This window comes from Cricetulus griseus, chromosome 2 (genome assembly GCF_003668045.3).
Source record: "Cricetulus griseus strain 17A/GY chromosome 2, alternate assembly CriGri-PICRH-1.0, whole genome shotgun sequence".
In the NCBI taxonomy this organism is placed as follows: domain Eukaryota; kingdom Metazoa; phylum Chordata; class Mammalia; order Rodentia; family Cricetidae; genus Cricetulus; species Cricetulus griseus.
The window spans coordinates 460,287,681-460,307,004 of record NC_048595.1 but is presented as its reverse complement, the minus strand read 5'-3'; the positions used below and the strand labels follow the sequence as shown (position 1 = coordinate 460,307,004).

The window sequence follows — 19,324 nt, the reverse complement described above, 5'->3', positions numbered from 1 at the left end:
ACAATTGATATATACATTGGTTGCCTCTCTGGGATCAAGGGTGAGACCCTACTAGTGAAGACACTAAATACTCAGGACATGTGACTCAGATGATTCAAAACGGATCTGACCTGAAAGTCTCCTTCCTGAAGTCTGGCTTCCACAGTTCCAGAAAATACTATGCAAGCTGCCAAAGGAAGGAAACAGTTAAACAGTCCCAGCCAGCTACAACATCTATAACTACAGCAATTACCAGCATGGCAAAATATGCATAACAGTGCAATAAGAGTCACTCACATGTTGGTGGCAACCAACAACTATCTAATTAGATTTAAGGCCCACTCAAGGAGTGAAACCATGCCTGGTACTGGAAACTTAGCTGGCTTCCTGGGACTAGGGAGATCATGGACCTTAGAAAAGAATTTGCTACTGCCACTTTGCTAAACCAGAATAATGCCTTACTATATTCTAAATTTTAGCCTTATACCCACAGATAAGTATAGCTAGAGAAGTCTCTCTTTACAGAAAATGGAGATCATTACTGAAAACCATAACTGGATCAACAGTTCATGGGGAGCCTAGCCTCAAGAGATATATATATACATCACAGATCCTACATCTGTGGCTGAGGGAATGTCATAGAATGGAAGGCAGACAGATTACAAAAACCAGAATACCAGGAAGTCTCTCTTACAAATGGCTAAAGAAGACCAGGACAATAATGATAGCAATCATCACATTAATATTAGTGAAAGGGTTCATTTCTATTGGGGCCTGACCCCTAGACAAAGAGTTATAGGCAACCAATGACTGATGGGAGAAAGAGAATTAGCCTGTCCCAGGAGTGACCACCCCACCCCACCCCACCCCCGTTATTGGTTGTCCAATGTAGAGTGGTTAGCCCTGAAACTATATACATGCAAAAAACAGACTCAGCTGGTTGTATATATATTATAAAACTGGAAGAAAGGTCAGGCAGAACTATATAAGCACAAAGAGAACAAAAAATGGAAATATAGGAAAACCATATAAATGACATAAGCAGCATGATAAAAAAAAGTTTCATATGTATACAACTGCAGGCCCAGAGTGCAAGAAAAAAAAACAGAGCAGAAATATTTAAAGTTAAAAACACTATATGTTACTAAATACAAAAGGTTGTTAAAGGGTCAGAGATACAATTTCAAAATATTATCTATAGTAATCAGGGTACAAGTCAAATAAATAGCAAATCTGTAGAGACTGTAGGGGAAGTGAACTTTTGTAGTAGTTTTCATGGACTGGTTTTCAATTGCAGAGCAAAGCAAGCTGGAGCCCCCAGAGTGGGAATGGATGAACAAATGATGCACTCACACCTGTTTCAGTGTTGTTTCTGTACTGTTGGCCTTCTTCTGAAACCACAGTACCCAGATATTAAGCAAAGACCCCTTTAAGCATTCTAGCTCAGCATGCAATGTGGGTCACATAGATCCAGCTCGTATTCATGGCTGGAGAATCCAACCTCATTTCAGGCACCAGGGAATCCCCTTTTCTTGCTTTTAAGCATCATTTGTAAACATATTCTATGATGGAATTAATGGTTTTCAATTGTACTTCATTTGACTGTTGGCAGTCAAAATCAAGTATAATCAATGTGCTGTCTTGATCAAAGTCCAACTAGTACTGATGTACAAAATGCTCTAAGTGACTCCAAAGTGGCAACAGGCTGTGAAACTAGATGGGAACACTTCCAGACATTCTTCCAAGAAGAAAAAATAAACATACATTAAAAATTGATTGTAATATGGAAATGTAAATATGAACAAAGTAAAATGATACATGTACAAGAAAGTCATGATGAAACTCATTATTTTGTGTGCTAACTAAAAGTAAATTAAGAAAAAAAGAATGGTTGAAATAATGTATTTCTTTGACCAAATGGGTCTGTTGTTGTAGTTGGAGTTTTCTTTAGGCTGCCAACTAACTCCCAAATAAAGACATGGAAACTTATTATTAATTATGAAAGCTAGGCCTTAGCTTAGACTTGTTCCACTAGTTCTTTTAACTTAATTTAACCTGTTTCTATTCATCTACATTTTGCCTCAGGGATTTTTACCTTTCTTTCATTCTGTATGTCCTACTTTCTTGTTTCCTCCATGTCTGTCTGGTTGGTCCATGATGTCTCCTTGGCATTTCTTTTTCTTTCCTTCTCTCAAGCCTAAATTCATCCTTCTGCTTATTCTCCCTGCATGGAAGTCCTGCCTATACTTCCTAGCTATTAGCCATTCAGCTTTTGATTAGACCAATCAGATGCCTTAGGCAGACAAGGTAAAACAGCAACACATCTTTACATAGTTAAACAAAGACAAAATATCTTTACATAGTTAAACAAATGCAACACATCTTTGCATAATTAAACAAATATTCTGCAACAAATTGGACATTCTATATTCTTTCTTCTTCTCCTCACCAACCCAAATTATAAGCCATGGTTAACTCTTGACTTTGTAATATACTACATATCCTATTGAGAAAAACTGGAATCAGTACCCCCTCCCTCCTTTTCTCTTCCCTCTCTCCATTTTTGTACCCTTCTGCAGATTGCAAGCACTATTACTGTTGAGTTGCTAATGGATTTTCTAGGCCTTGTTACCTATCAGCCTGATTCTGACAGGTATGTTTTATGTTTTAATGTCCTAGCTGCTGTCCCCTCTCAACTCCAGTAAGGACCTCTGCCTTGAGCTTAAGATCTGCTTTTTGTTCAAGAGCTGTGATATATTTCACACCACTGTTCTTTCTGGCAATTGTTTACTTCTTGGAACTAAAGATTAGCCATAATGTTTCCTAAAAGTGAGGTCTTATTTCCTGGAAGGAGAGGAGAATTTCTCTAAAACATTTTAAATACAATCTCCAGCTTACAGTGAAACAAAGTACCAAAAATATTACATATATATATATATATATATATATATATATTAATTATTAGATACTTGTCAAGTTCTCTCAGAGGGAGGGCTATCTACTTCTGTTATTTCTATTCCTTGTGATCAATTTAAGTCAATAAAAAGCATATCTTGGATAGAGACTTAGCATCTATACAATCAATTTATTGTTCTAGACATCCATATTCTCACACCAATGCTGGTTATTTCTATCAAATTCTCTAACATTAAAATCATTAGAGCAGAGGACTTTCAATTTGAAGAAATAGCATTGTTCTGTCTTTGAATCAGGGTAAAGGCCCTCTAAAAACTTTGTTGTCAGCAGTGCTATGTTATAAAAGCTGCACAGCAGTTCCCAAGCCATAGTTTTTCTATTCCCTGTTTCTGTGAGACACTGTATAAGAATTGGGGTGAGAATAGGACATTGAGACATGCTGACAGTGGGAGCCAGATTACAGGACCACAGCTTTTATTACAGTATATTGCTCTACTTTGTCATTACTGTGAAGTTTATATGAGATGTGTTTTAGAAGTTCATGCTTATCATATATACATGCCTATGTAAAACCATAGTACACACAGAATTTCATGCTATTTGTCCATTATGGGTTGGGACACATGTTTCCAAATATAAAGAAATACTGGCATTTAGAAGGATTTTACAGCTTAACCTTCCTATCTGCCATACAGATCCTTCCACTAGGTATTTCATTAGATGTCCCCAATTAAGGGAAGGATTCTCATTACCACATTCCTTCTTGCCCAGGGAAGCATTTAGTGCCTTCCCTTGAGCCATCTATTCCAATCTTTTGAATTACAAGAATTTTTTATCTCTCTATGTATTTTGCCCCAAACCATAGAAACTTAAAACATAATCATTTTGCTTTGTTTATTATAAAAGATTTTAATTTTAAAATTCACTTTCAAGATTTAAATAAATATGTGATTAACTATAATATAGTTGACAATTTGAAAAGATGGAAGCAAATCCTGACTTGTTAATGTACAAGAAGTGGCTCATTATGCTATACTGTATGGTTTAATAATTTAAGAAAGAACATGAGTTAACCTAGATATTTCTAAGTGATGTCATAATGCTCAACCACCCATACTGACACAGAAACTGTAGACCAAGACTAAAAGGAAGATTAGATGCCAGCTACCAAGAGATAAGTCTAACCAAATTTCAAAAGGAAGTATACTGATGAGAGGTTATATATATATATATATATATATATATATATATATATATATATGGTGGGGAATGCTCTTCTATATATGTTTATCTTACTGGTTAATGCATAAAACACTGTTGGCTGATAGGGCAGCAAGATGGGTGGGAGTAGGAGATGAGGAGGATTCTGGGAAGTGTAGGCAGAGTCAGTCACCATGTAGGCTCCCAGAGGAGTAAAACCATGCTGGGCATTACAGGGTAAGCCATAGCATCCATGTGCTTCTTTGGGGCAAGGTGGCTGTGGAACTGGGCTGGAAATTTTGTAATATATATATAGTATCAAGATATATACTATGATATATAGAGAGTAAAGGTCTAATCTCAGAGCTGAAGGCTGCTAATAACACTACAGTGAACCTTTGGAAAACCATTATCACTTTCCAGAAAGAAGGCTGGAGGAATGTCATTGATGTAGGTAGGCTAATTGGAAGTCCCCAAACTCCTCAGACCTTGCCCAGCCACTACATCTCTTCCAACATAAGCCAAATGCACTGCAAAGTTCGATCCATACAAAGCACACCTTGGAACTAACCTGGTCTTTTTCAATATGACATAAGCATATATCTGGGAGCAGTTCACAGGATAAATAAATAAAGCTCAAGTTCCTCATTCTTCTGATAATGTTACTAATATGTTGGAAATAATATTGTTGCATATATGTGCATATATACTGCACTGATGAGTTTCAATGTTAAAGATAAATTCTAAAACGCTTTCATTTTTTGAAATTCTTGAGTTTATGAAATCCTACTGGGTGATTTTACATAGCTTTAGAGTTATAAACATCAGATGATTCAGGATGCAGCTCACAGGTGACACTGGGGCTGGAAACATTATTCATGGATAATGACATCATAGAACAACCATGCTCTTTACTGTCCCCAACTTGTCAATATTTTTCCAAGTGTTGGTAAAACCTTACTGTATCAAAAATTTTATCAGATGTTTGCCAAATTAAGAGTCTGTCCTGAGTTATTTTAATTAAAACATTTGAAGCTTTACTGAATTACCTGTGCTTATTGTAATGCTAAGAATCAACACTAAATGCTTTGATGCTTTGGTGTTGTTATGTGTGTGTATTAGACATCATATGGCCAGATTTAAACCAACTTGAATCCAAGTGACAAATCCCCATCTGATCTGTAATTTCTACATATGCTGGATAAGTATTAAGTAGCCTCTAAACTGATGCATCTTTAAAAGTAAAGGTCAAATAATTGACATATACAAATACAGTCTATTCTAATGTTTGGGATAAGCTTCTGGCTACTTGGTGTCCAGTGGTGGTAAATACTGCCCTGCACTGCACTTCCTAACTCGTCCACTGTGACTTGCAACCTCCCTTCTGTGTGGGAGAGTAAGTTTAGGGAGAGTGGAGTGTCCATGAAGAGGGATTAAGCATTGCCAGAAAAATGAGCAGGAAGAATTCCAACAGCAAATAGCAAATGCAGCAGCGGAGGAGGAGGAGGAGGAGGAGGAGGAGGAGGAGGAGGAGGAGGGGAGGAGAAGAAGAAGAAGAAGAAGAAGAAGAAGAAGAAGAAGAAGAAGAAGAAGAAGAAGAAGAGAGGAGGAGGAGCAGGAGAAGAAGAAGAAGAAGGAGAAGGAAAAGGAGAAGGAGGAGAAGAAGGAAGGATGCTTATTTTTAGAACTCTCATCAGAAGATTAAGTCTCAATTTTTTTAAAAGAAAACCCCATTTATAAATAAAGGACACACAAAGACACAACTCAGAAAGAGAACTACAGACCAATATCCCTCATGAACATTGATGCAAAAATTCTCAATAAAATATTGGCAAATCGAATCCAAGAACACATCAGAGAAATCATCCATCCCGACCAAGTAGGCTTCATCCCAGGGATTCAAGGATGGTTCAACATATGAAAATCCATCAATGTAATCCACCATATAAACAGACTGAGGAAAAAATCACATGATCATCTCACTAGATGCTGCAAAAGCCTTTGACAAAATCCAACACCCCTTCATGATAAAGGTCCTAGAGAAATCAGGGATAACAGGAACATACCTCAACATAATAAAAGCAATATACAGCAAGCCGACAGCCAACATCAATGCAATTGAGAGAAACTCAATGCAATTCCTCTAAAATCAGGTACAAGACAAGGCTGTCCACTCTCTCCATACCTCTTCAATATTGTTCTTGAAGTTCTAGCTAGAGCAATAAGACAAAAATCGGAAAGGAAGAAGTCAAACTCTCACTATTTGCAGATGATATGATAGTCTACATAAGTGACCTGAAAAACTCAGGTCAAAAGTGACCAGGGAACTCCTACAGCTGATAAACACCTTCAGCAAAGTGGCAGGATACATGATTAACTCAAAAAAATCTGTAGTCCAACTATATACGGATGAGACATTGGTGGAGAAAGAAATCAGAGAAGCATCACCCTTTACAATTGCCACAAATAATATAAAATACCTTGAAGTAACACTAACCAAAAAAGTGAAAGACCTGTACCATAAGAATTTTGAGTCTCTAAAGACAGAAATTAAAGAAGATACCTGAAAATGGAAAGATCTCCCTTGCTCTTGGATAGGCAGGATCAACATAGTAAAAATGGCAATCTTGCCAAAAGCAATCTACAGATTCAATGCAATCCCCATCAAAATCCCAACACATTTCTTCACTGACCTTGAAAGAACAATTCTCAACTGTAATTGGAGAAACAAAAGACCCAGGATAGCCAAAACAACCCTGTACAATAGAGGAACTTCTGGAGGCATCACCATACTTGACCTCAAGCTCCATTACAGAGCTATAGTCCTGAAAACAGCTTGGTATTGGCACAAAAATAGACAGGTAGACCAATGGAATATAGTTGAAAACCCTGAAATTAACCCACACACCTACGAACACCTGATTTTTGACAAACAATCCAAATATATATGCTGGAACAAAGAGAACATCTTCAACAAATGGTGATGGCATAACTGGATGCAAACATGTAGAAGACTACAGATAGACCCAAGCCATTCGCCCTGCACAAAACTTGAGTCAAATGGATCAAAGACCTCAACATAAACCCAGCCACACTGAACCTACTAGAAGATAAAGTGGGAAATATGCTTGAATTAATTGGTACAGGAGACTGCTTCCTGAACATAACACCAGTAGTACAGACACTGAGATCAACAATTAATAAGTGGGACCTCCTGAAACTGAGAAGTTTCTGTAAGGCAAAGGACATAGTCAGCAAGACAAAACGACAGCCCACAGACTGGGAAAAGATATTCACCAACCCCACATCTGACAGAGGGCTGATCACCAAAATATACAAAGAACTCAAGAAGCTATTCTCAAAAACACCAAACAATCCAATTAAAAAGTGGTCTACAGAACTAAATAGACAATTCTCAATAGAGGAATCTAAAATGGCTGAAATACGCATAAGAAAGTGTTCAACATCCTTAGCCATCAGGGAAATGCAAATCAAAACAACTCTGAGATACCATCTTACTCCTGTCAGAATGGCCAAAATCAAAAACACCAATGACAATTTATGCTGGAGAGGATGTGGAGAAAGGGGAACACTTCTCCACTGTTGGTGAGAGTGCCAACTTGTACAGCCACTTTGGAAATCAGTATGGCAACTCCTCAAGGAAATGGGAATGAGTCTACCACAAGACCCAGCAATTCCACTCCTAAGCAAAAACCCAAAAGAAGCACATTCATATAACAAGGACATCTGTTCAATGATGTTCACAGCAACATTATTTGTAATAGCCAGAACATGGAAGCAGCCTAGATGCCCCTCAACCAAAGAATGGATAGAGAAAATGTGGTACATTTACACAATGGAGTACTACTCAGCAGAAAAAAACAATGGAATCTTGAAATTTGCAGGAAAATGGATGGAACTTGAAGAAACCATTCTGAGCGAGGTAACCCAATCACAAAAAGACAAACACAATATGTACTCACTCATATGTGGACCTGCTTTATGATATATAGTAGTGACCATGCTTTATCAGAGTTGTTTTTAATGATGTTGCTCAGAATGGTTTCCTTCCAGATGATGATTGAGAAGCTAATTTTTAAAAAATGGTGCCAGGTACCACAAGAGTAACAGAACTGTGCTGTTTTTCTGGGGTTTTGTTTTTTACTTTTTTTTTTTAAATGGAGAGTGATGGATGTCTCTACAATTTTGTTCAAATGACTGCAGAACCTGGAAAAGCTGTTGCTGCTATTGATACATAACATACTGCCATTATTGGTCTTCTTATATAAATATATATAAATATATATATACATATATAATTTGGATTTTTGGAAACTTTAGATATGCTGTCAACTTTGTAAAAAAGTATCCCAGTTTACTGTGTTGAGTTGGCATTGTACGAAAATTAACAGCCATATTGTTCTAGAAATGTTGAACTTAATTTTTTTTCCATTTGTACAGGAGTAACGCACTGTATCAAATATGTAAGGTCTTAAAAAAAAAAAGAAGGGATTTTGAGAGCCCTTCCGATGTGAAGGGATGCTCTCTTGGCCTGGACACATGGGGAAGGGCCTAGGCCTGACCCAGGATGATGTGGTAGACTTTGGGGAGCCCCTTTTGAGGGCCTTACTCTGCCTGGGGAGTTGAAGGGGATGGCTAGGGGCAGGTGGGATATTGGGGGGGGGGGGGGAGGAGAGGGAGAGGGAGAAGGGATTGACATCTGAAGCAAGCTTGTTCCTAATTTGAACTAATAAAATGAAATAAAATAAAAAACAAAAAATGTATTTGAACATCTGGAAAAAATGAAATAAAGGAATAGTGAGATCTGGAGTGTATTTTAGAAAAATCTTTTAGCAACTAAGAGAGACCACTTATTGAGGTTCATGACAATAGACCAGGAAATGGTAGCTACCAGAACAAAGAACTGGAAATAGGCACTAAGAGAAGATTGGCATTCAGAAATTTGGGGATGTAGCATCATTTGCCACAGGAGTTGGTTTTTTTTTTTTTTTAACTTTTAAAAATGGATACATGACAATTACACATATTTATGAAGTTAACTGTGATACTTTAACACATGTATTCGATACATAAAGAAAGCAGCATGGCAGTTTTTCCTTCACCACAAATACTTCCCACTTCTTTTGGTTCAGAATACTCAAAATCCTCTCTGCCAGTTCTTTTTAAATCTTCAGTGAACACTGCCAACTACAGTTATCGGATGGTAACTGCACAATCACCATCCGTGTGTTTTCCGGGCTCTGGATCATCATTTTACCCTCTACTTCTACGACAACAGCATTTTGAGCCTCCAGGTATAACTGATAGTATTTGTATACTTTTTGTACCAGACTTAAACTAAAGTCCTCCAAGCTCATCCCTATCAATAGACAGATGACACAAGAACTGAGGAAGGAGAGTAGGGTGAGGTCTATGGCAAAGTCATCACTAGGTATACTGAATGGAATATATCTATGTCTAGAAGGAAATAGAAAATAAAGTAAGAGACACTGTGTGTGCTGACTGATAATAATGACAAATGAGGAACACAGTTACCACCTGGGTTCCTGAAGGCTGAGGTGAAGGGGGAGAATAAAAATTAAATTCAAGAACAACTGTTTTGCAGCTGTTGAGCACAAACTGAGTAGGCCAAGTGCTTCTGAGGGAGTCTAAATTATTCCTGTGGAACAATTTGGAAACACTTGTGGAAAAGCAAAACATATTCACTCTTCTTACCAAGCTATTTTTAGGTTTCCAGTCATCAGTATAAAGATACCCAGTATATCTCTCAGATACTATGGTGTCTTCTAGTGCCTCTGTAGACCTTAACAGACTTTCATATCTTAAAAATATGCTTTAAAAAATACTTACAGCCTTTAGATTGAACAATCTGTACACTCCCAAATTGTAGCTAAACATACATTTAAAATGAGATATTCCTCCCCCAAGTTAATCTCTGTGTAACATGTGGATGTTTGAGAATGCCCCCTTTCCCTTCACTACTCTTTATTTCTTCAGAGAATTGTCATTAAGGGTGTGCATATGCATGTGCATGCACACGTGTGAGTGAAAGTGCCTGAATAAGGCATTGGAGGCCCTGAAACTGGAGTTACAGACTGATGGGGGAAGTACTTCTGTGTATGTTTATCTTTTTGCACTGGTATAGATTTTCATTTATTGATACAACTTTAAGGTCAATTTTGTGATATGTATATGTCTCCTCTTGCGTAGGTATTGTGTTTATACAGATCTTTTACCTATAATAGTCAGAACTTATAATTAGGTTAGTTAGGTTTTCAAGATATACAGAGATGTATTTGAGATGGATAGGCATTCTTCAAACCTTTCAAAGACCTACAGAACTATGGCATTTAAATGTTTTAGAGTTTTTCTTGGCAGTGAGACCCAACTGCTCCTGGCACACCAATTATGTCAGAAAGGAGGATGGGCATCGAAGAAACTCGTTATGGAGTTTGCTTTCAACATGGCAAGATTAGCCATTTGGGCAAGAAACTGCTCTTGCCTGGACTGTTTGTTGCTCTATAAACTGGACATGCAGGACCCACAAGAAAATGACTGCTTAACTTACAAAACAAGACAGTACTGAAGGGTTCCTGTTGAAATGGAGAAGTGTGCCAGAAACACTGTGGCCTATGGGCTGAAGATGGATGCCCCAATGTTACAGAGGAACTTTGACTGTCTAGGTAGCCAGATGTCTCTGTCAATTCTAGAGCTTATATATTATCCTTCTGTGGTCTTTGATAGAGTTGAAGACATATAGTTATGGTTATAGTTTTCTTCAGTTATTATAAAATATGTTATTCTTTTTATTTAGACAGAAAAGGGGAGATGATGGGGGAAGTACTTCTATGTGTGTTTATCTTATTGATTGTTAAATAAAATACTGTTTGGCCAATGAGACAGCAAGTTAGATGGGACTAGGAGTCAAAGAGGATTCTGGGAAATGTAGTAGAGAAGTGGTGATCCAGGTAGGAAGTGACATAGCAAGGAGACTCATATTTAAGCAAAGGAAAGAGGGAGGCTTCCCCTTTTCCCCTTCCTCCTCCAGCGGCAGGATCCACCAGCAAGGGAGGATGCCAACAAGGTGTCCGATAAGATAAGTCTTATAAAATATATAGATTTATGATAATTAAGACTGAGCTAACAGATGAGGAATCCTAGTCATTGGCCAAGCAGCTTTGAACCTAATACAAGTTTCTGTGTATTCATTTGGGCCCTAACTCAGGCGGGCAGCTGGCGTAAAGCTCACATGTGGCAGTGGGGCTCAGGCGGCTTTTGGCAGAAAGATTTATTGTAACAACAGACCACTGTGAACCATCCAGTATGGGTACTGGGAACCAAACTCTGATCCTCTCAAGAGCAGCAAGTGTTCTTACCCACGGAGCCATTTCTCCACCTCCAGAGAGTTTTGAATCCCAAATTGTGTGAGCACCCCTGAAATACTCCAGTATAGCTTGGCATCTTTTCTTCTCAGATCTTGACACAGGTTGATCAATAGTGAATCCTTGTTAATGTATAAGGCCCTGAAGGGAAGGACCACGTGGATTTTGCTAATTATTTTAACTTCCAATGCCTGCATCATGCAGCAGGTGTTCAATAAACAACTGTGTAATACACACACAAAATAAGATAGGATAAGTATGAGAAACAACCATTTGAAGCAGACCTTTGGCCAAGTAGAATTTCTCTTTCACTGACCAAAATGTTTGGTGAGACCCTCCAATTCTGACAACTTCATTCCTTTTCAAACCTATCAGAAAATAATAGTGCTCTGCAACAACACAGCAAGGAAGAAAACTGAAGGAACGTTTAAAAATTAAAATGAATGGTCATGTCTTTACACATTCTGTTTTTCCCAGAGAACCTCACAAGATTTGCAAACAATGCATGAGAAATCACACATAGTGAAATAAGCAGTGACACAGAGAAACTGATGTTGTAGATGGTAGTGCATGGTAGATGGTTGCAGGAGTGGCATGTCAGTGAGTGCAGAGGTAGGAGAGAAGTTTTAAATTGCATGGGAAATAAAGTTGGGATGAGCCATGAAGGCCACTTATGATAGTAATGAGAACAAATCGACAGGACTGATGGTGGAGGTTATTGAAGACCTTGAATGCAAAATTTATGCATAGCTAGGCTTTACAGATCTGGATAGAGAAGGAAACAATAGCTTAGAATCACAGCTATAAAATCTGTTAGGAAATTTCTGGTAAAGTTCACACCAGAGGTAATTTGGGCCCCATATAAGGCAATGGTCCAAACAAAGAAAGAGGTTCTATTATCCCTTTAAAGGATGTAGACATTAACTACAGTTTTAATTATAGAGGAAGGGAAGGTTTAGAGGGTTGGGTATGAGTTCAGCCTCCCTGCTAAAGCTCTGGGCCATGCTTGTAAAGATTCAGAAAACACCTGGGGGAAGAGCTGGACATTTACAGAGAGGCCAAGCAAAAGATGGAGGCAGAGAAGTCACATTGTGGGTAAGATCAAGTAAGGAAGTTCCAAAGACAAGAAAATTGAGAACACTAAATGGTCTTGTAGCAGGAGGAAGCCAATGAAGATGAGAAGGATCGATGAAGCCAGATCTAAGGAGGCTTCAAGGTGCAAAATGGTGCAAAATGAAGCCTAGGAAGGAAAAGTGAAAAGAGCTTGGGGTTCTAGCTAGAACTGAGTAACTGATTACTTGGGAGGCTAGATCAGGCTGCCAAACATTCAGGTATGATGAAATTAAGGCTCTGGAATGAGATTAGTTTAGCTTGGATAATTTGGATAGGCCCCAAATGTGATACAGGTGTTTTTATAGAAAGGAGGCCAAGGAGAACAGACAAGAAAGACATCAGGATGTAACCACCTAGGCAGCAAGCTGTGAAAATGCCACATTGTGGATTTTGAAGTTAGGGAATGAGCCATGAGCCAAAGAAGGCAGATGTTTGCTGGGAGCCAAATAGGATGGGGAATGAAGCTAAGCAATCTCAAATAAACAAAGAAATAGGTTGTGCCCTAGAGCCTTCTTAAGGCTACAGCCTTGTCCTGCCAATGGCTCGGTGTCAGCACAGTGAGTGGCTTTAGAATTCCATTTTAAGAACTGTACAAGGCTAAATCTGTGCTGTTAAGGGATTCATCTATGACCTATTATTACAGCATCAAGAAACCAATTCATAAGAGAGGACTAAAACTATTTTTAAATGCTTAGAAGTGAGAAAAACATGTAGTGGGAGTAGACTAAGTATGATGTGATCTCATGAGGGTTTTCAGCAAAGATAAGTAAAAGTTGTGATTGCTTGAAAAGAAATCGGGTTTCAGATAAATTTGTGAGTGTGTGGGGAGTGTGAGAGTAAGTTTTCAGTCAGGAATATCTGCAGATGGTCCATATGCACAGAAGAGTCAACAGAAAGAAGAAGATACAAGAGACTGGATGGTTCTGGTGAAGGGTAAGAAAATAACAAGTGGGTAAACATGGGGGAGTAGGAAGGAGCCCTAGGGTAGGCAGAATATAAATTGTCATCTTATCATTTGTTTATCACCCATTAGTCTACTTTTAAGGATTATGAATTGTGTAAGGAAAACACAGATTAGTTAGGCCTGCTACACCACAACACAGAAAATATTCCATTGCTTTATGTCATTCATTATTTTGGTTTCCCATATTATAATAACTTCCAATCAGTGTGGCTATTATAAACACCAACGTATTTCCAAGAGACTAAAGAATAATACAGAATAATAAATAATGGAGACTAAAATGTGTCAGGATTATATTTTGAATTCTAAGTGTTTCTAGACTTGAGGCTCATAATTAGCCCCGCTTTGGGGGTGACCTTTGTTCAAAGCAATTATAACATTTGAGCATCATGAACACTGTAGTTTTTAGGAGTCAGACATGATTAAGACTCTACAACTTGTGTCCTCATCAGGAAAACACTGGCCAAGCAATTTGCAAATCACTAATTCAGAAGAAAATATCTCTTCAACCTGACCCTTCAGCTTCAGACCTCATAATAAGTTTTTTAAATCAGAAAATAACAATTGTTTCATATGATGAAACTGGCACAAGTCTTCTTGGTTGTTGTAAAAGTATAGGCACTTTTAAGAAATTGATGAATTAAATGTTCATCCATGTAATTCATTGTACTACACTGTTCAGAGGTTGAAGAAACTGATGCAAATGGTCTCAGATAATGTGCAATCATTCCCTGGGATTCTGGGAGCACATAATAGGTCTACACATAAGATAAAACAGGATTTTTCCCTTTCTGAGATGTCAGACTGTAGAATGAAAGAGGAAATAACTACATGCCTTGAGTTCCTGAAGAAAAAGCACTCTTCCTTATTGGAATGCTTCTCTACAGATAGGGATTGAGAGGCAGGAGGTGGGATTATATACACTATAGTTCTGTATAGACAGGCAGTGGTGCCTCTTAGCTTTCTTCCTGATGAGCACATGGGTGAAAGCCATGACCCATAGCGAATGCAATGACCATGCTACAGCTATTCTCTCAAGTTCATTAAAGAACTGAGAAATAAATTGGGCAGGATTTCTTTTCTGTCTAATAATTAAGAAGGGTCTGTACCATCTTGGGAAAAATGCCACATCAGGCAAAACACCTAGTGTGGGAAATGAATTTCCTCTAGTACAACTCGGAAAGGAAGCCTGCTTCACAATAGAAGAGTAGTGGTAAGAATGTAGTGAATGCAGGGGTTAATTACAGCACTGCCCTCAATAGCAATGTAAAGATAACCACACATCAAGAGCTGAACTAGGCCACTGGCACCGGAGACCTGGCTACCTCTGGAAGACTGACATAGATGCTGCTTATCTAGTTACAAAAACACTCTACATTGCCTTGGATTCTGTGGGTCACACTGCCCTCCAGTTGAGCCTCTTACACTATATGTAACTTGCTAAGTTCTCCTAGACATATTCCAACAGCCCATAAGGAACATAAAATCAAGCATCAGCAACATGGCTCTTGAGTAAAGGGGAAGTTCTGCAAGAACAAACAGGCCCATTTTGGAGAAAGTGAGAAAGAAAGAGAAAGAATAGGATGGGGTGGAAAGAAGTGAGACCCCAGAAGCATGAAAGCAGGTTTTCGGGGGAAGACCAAGATCAAGCCTTAAGAAACTTCAAAATTAGTTTTGCCTGAATCAACTGTATTAAAATCTATTCTATGAAAATGTGCTCTATCCCATATACATACCTATGAAACTTGAACATAGGACAAAAAATAAAGATTGCATCCCTAGTTTGAGAGTACACAGTTTTTAGAAGTTGAGTCTCAAAGTGGAATGGTATCCCAGCATAAAAGTAACTTCTCAAGATGTCATTTCCAAGTGACCCACTTCAGAGCCAGCTGTAATTAGGTTTGCTGATAAATCTGCTAATCCATCCAACAGTTACAATAGTCCAAAAGAAAACAACGGATAGAGATTCATTTAAAAAATAATTAAAATACCACACTTATTGTCCGAATGTACTTCTTCAGTCTCCTTAGCTGACCTGCTATTCTTTGAGTAATTATCTGCAGATCTTTAAAACTAGTGAGAATTTAATCAAAGGGAATTTCTTTTAATGCTATGTCTTTTGTGCAAAAAAGAAGAAGTCATGTACCCTATAAGAAAAAGTACCCTGGACGTTATGGAAATAATTATTATGACAAAAGATGCATGTGTAAGAGAAAGGGAAGCAAAATGCCTTCTTGCAATGTAAGCGCAGTTTCCCCAGTAGTATTTTTACCATTTAAGTTTCTGTTCTTTAAAAATAAATCATGTGAAGGCAATGACTGCCCTTCACCAGAGTCAATCAATTGCCAAAAGTTCATCAAGGAAGGTTAGGGCCCCATGAGCCCCATCTCAAACCATGACAAGTCTACCCTTGTGTAGACACAATGCAGACAAGTACTGCAGTGTAATAATATTTGCACATTTTCTCTGTATCTACAGCCTCTTATATTCTTTTAGCTCTCTTCCATGACATCTGAGCCTTAGTTTGAGTGGTAGAAATGTCCTATTTAGAGCTGGATGGGACTTTAGCAGAGGGGGAACAAAAGGAGTAGGAAGGAATAAAAGAAGATGAAGGTGAGGGCAAGTGCATGTATGAAATTTTCATTAATCAATTAAAAAATTATTAGTGTGCCTTAGCCTGCTTTGTGCTGCTGCAACAGAATACATGAATAATTAACAATGAAGAGAAATTTACTGATTCTCAGTTCTGGAAGCCACTGAGTTGAAGATGAATGTGCCATTCTGATCCACTGGAGGTCCTCTTGCTAGACCTTACCATGGCTGGACGTAAGTCAAGAGAAGAACTCACTTCCCCGACTCTTTTATAAATGTTGTCTCAGTAGTGTGTCCATTGCTGTGCAGAGACACCATAACCATGGAAAGAAACTCTTACAAAGGAAAACATTAAATTGGGGTGGCTTACAGTTTCAGAGGTTTAGTCCATTGTCATGATGGTGGGACATGGTGGCATGCAGGCAGATATGGTGCTAGAAAAGTAGCTGAGAGTTCTGCATTTTAATAGCAGGCAACAGTAAAATGTGAAGCTCGTCCTTTCTTAAGCAACTGAAACCTCAAAGCCCTCACACTTCCTCCAACAAGGTAATACCTACACCAACAAGGCCACACCTCCTATAAGTGCCACTCCCTTTTGGGACCATTTTCTTTCAAACCACTACACACTGCAATAATCCACTTGTGAGGACACTTGTCTGCATGACCTAAAACCTCGTCATTAGCATCCCAAACACTCACGTTGCACTAACTATCCAACATGAACTCAGGGGATATATTTAAACACAGTACTATAAACCTCCACCCCAAACCTAATACCTGGATTACTTGATCCCCAGCACAGTGGGAAAGGAATTCTTTAATGGCTCATGGTCTTTCCAGCCAATTCTCTGGGCTAAAATAGTTTTGGTTTTCTAACTAGAAACAAAGGAATTTCCCCAGTCTCCACATGCAAACTTTAGGAAGCACTGTTGAAAATAAAGAGAAGGCCCAGCTCTTCCTGTTCCCCATCATGTCACAAGATGAAGGTGAAAAGGAGAACCCCATGTGGGAACTTCACATCTGCAAGCTCTGCCTCAGTATCTGTGTTGAGGAGAGCAGAGATAGACTGACCAGGGCAGCCAAGGTGTTGGAGCAGCTCAAAGGCGAGACACCTGTGTTTTCCAAAGCCAGATACACCATGAGGTCCTTTGGCATCAGGAGTAATGAAAAGATTGCTGTTCAATGCACTGTCCATGGAACCAAGACAGAAGAAATTCTGGAGAAAGGCCTGAAGGTACAGGAGTATGAATTATGGAGAAATAACTTCACAGATACTGGAAACTTTGGCTTTGAGATTCAAGAACACATTGATCTGGCCATCAAATATGACCCAAGCATTAGGATCCATGGCCTGGACTTCTATGTGGTGCTGGGTAGGCCAGGTTTCACCATCGCAGATAAGCACAGGACAGGCTGCATTGGAGCCAAACACAGAATCAGCAAAGAGGAGGCCATGCGCTGGTTCCAGCACAAGTATGATGGGATCATCCTTCCTGGCAAATAAATTTTATTCAAAATCCCAATAAAAATTTTTCTCAGAAAATAAAATAAAATAAAGAGAAGGCCCATTCAACACCTCCTTGGATTTTGCTTCCAGCATCAGTTCTATGAATAAACCATTGGTGTGAATAGCAGAGCTTTCTGAGAGCCACTGGTGGAATCGTAAGTCATTTTACTTCATTGTGGTCATCAGCTAGGTATAAACACAACCCCTCAACTCCACAGACTACTGTCCCATATCTTCAAATCTCACACCACCTAAGAACCCCAATGTTTACAGATATTCCAGACCTTAAGACTGATATCACCTAGAGTCAAGTCATTGCTTTTAAAACTCCAAAGTTTGGCATAATTTCTCTCAATGCTAGCCATTCTCTTGACCTTGAACCTTCTCAAAAAGCACATCTTTAGTGAGAAATTGCCTGGACTCACCAGGTATAATTGCAGAGCTCTACCTACTTTACCCCATGGCTACCACTCTGGTTTCCCTCTGCATCTCCAACTACCCTTAAAATCTCAAATATGCTGCATAGTACTCTTACTTTCTCTTTACTACATGTCAAATCTACAGGGTCAATATTTTGCTTATGTTGTTCAGAAACTAAGGTAATACCTGTTATAGGGCAGATGCTCAAAAACACATTTTTTTGAATACCATACTTTCTTCTAGTAACTGAATGTCTAAGGGTGGGGCTATTGTCATCTAAGGGTGGGTCTGTGCTTTAATTTCTTGCCAATTATCATTGCAAAATCAGCAGTGGGTCTCATCTCCCTCCCTGCTCTTTCCTCGAATGTTCTCTTTATAGCACACTTGAAAAATCACAGCCAGCTCACTAGTACCTGCCATCCAAGCTTCTTCATCTGATGTTTCCTCTAATACTAATGTCCAAATTCACCAACTCATTTTGCTCCCTGCCACAAACCAGTCATAAAAGAGGGATGGCACAACCTCTTCACCATCTTAAGATCTAGAGTCTCACATAGTGAAATAAATAAATAAATAAATTAAATAAATATGATAAAAAAAACAATTCCATTGTTGTAGCTCTGGCGTTTTCCATCCAAATGAGGGATAGTGAATTAGGACATTTCTAGACCCCAATTTACAACGTTCATGCTAGAAGAATAAAAATCTTAAATATAATTATCTAGAAATAGCAGTTTTAACACCTATATTTTTTAGGGAATATTAGTGTCCCAAGAGAATTTTTAAGCATCATTTTACACATAAAGGAAAAAGAACCCTGGTATAGTCTATTTCTATAACAGAAGTAGTGTTGTCATTCATTCTGGAAACCTGATTTCTAGGGATCATTTTATTATTAAGCAGCAGTAACATTTTATATCTACATGTGTATATGCATGCTACATGTATGTGTTTGGCCAAAGAAAAACAAGAACAAAAAAAGATTCCAGTGCATGAGTTTTAAGAGGAATTTCAGGGTCAGAAATAGAGAGGAGAGAGAGAGAGAGAGAGAGAGAGAGAGAGAGAGAGAGAGAGAGAGAGAGACTAAGAGGATCACATTGAGGGTAATGAAAAAGAGATGTCAGAAAAATAAGACTAACAAAAAATCTTTAAAACATCTAGAGATGGGTCCCACCTCTGCCCTCTGCCCTCTGCCCTCTACCCTCTGCATGCCGCCTGCTTCCTGAGGTG

The 19,324-nt window shown here is 38.5% G+C and overlaps 1 protein-coding gene across 1 annotated transcript; it reads left to right on the top strand.

Annotated features, from left to right (window-relative positions):
• Positions 1 to 17,137: 17,137 nt before the first annotated feature.
• LOC100751955 (60S ribosomal protein L11) lies at positions 17,138 to 17,709 on the top strand. The gene has a single exon (XM_027396099.2). It carries the CDS (start codon positions 17,138 to 17,140, stop codon positions 17,669 to 17,671), a length of 534 nt encoding a protein of 177 aa, XP_027251900.1. The 3' UTR covers positions 17,672 to 17,709.
• Positions 17,710 to 19,324: the final 1,615 nt, after the last annotated feature.

Excerpts from the sequence above, each read along its gene's own strand:
- LOC100751955 (XM_027396099.2), top strand. The coding sequence starts at position 17,138 with ATGTCACAAGATGAAGGTGAAAAGGAGAACCCCATGTGGGAACTTCAC.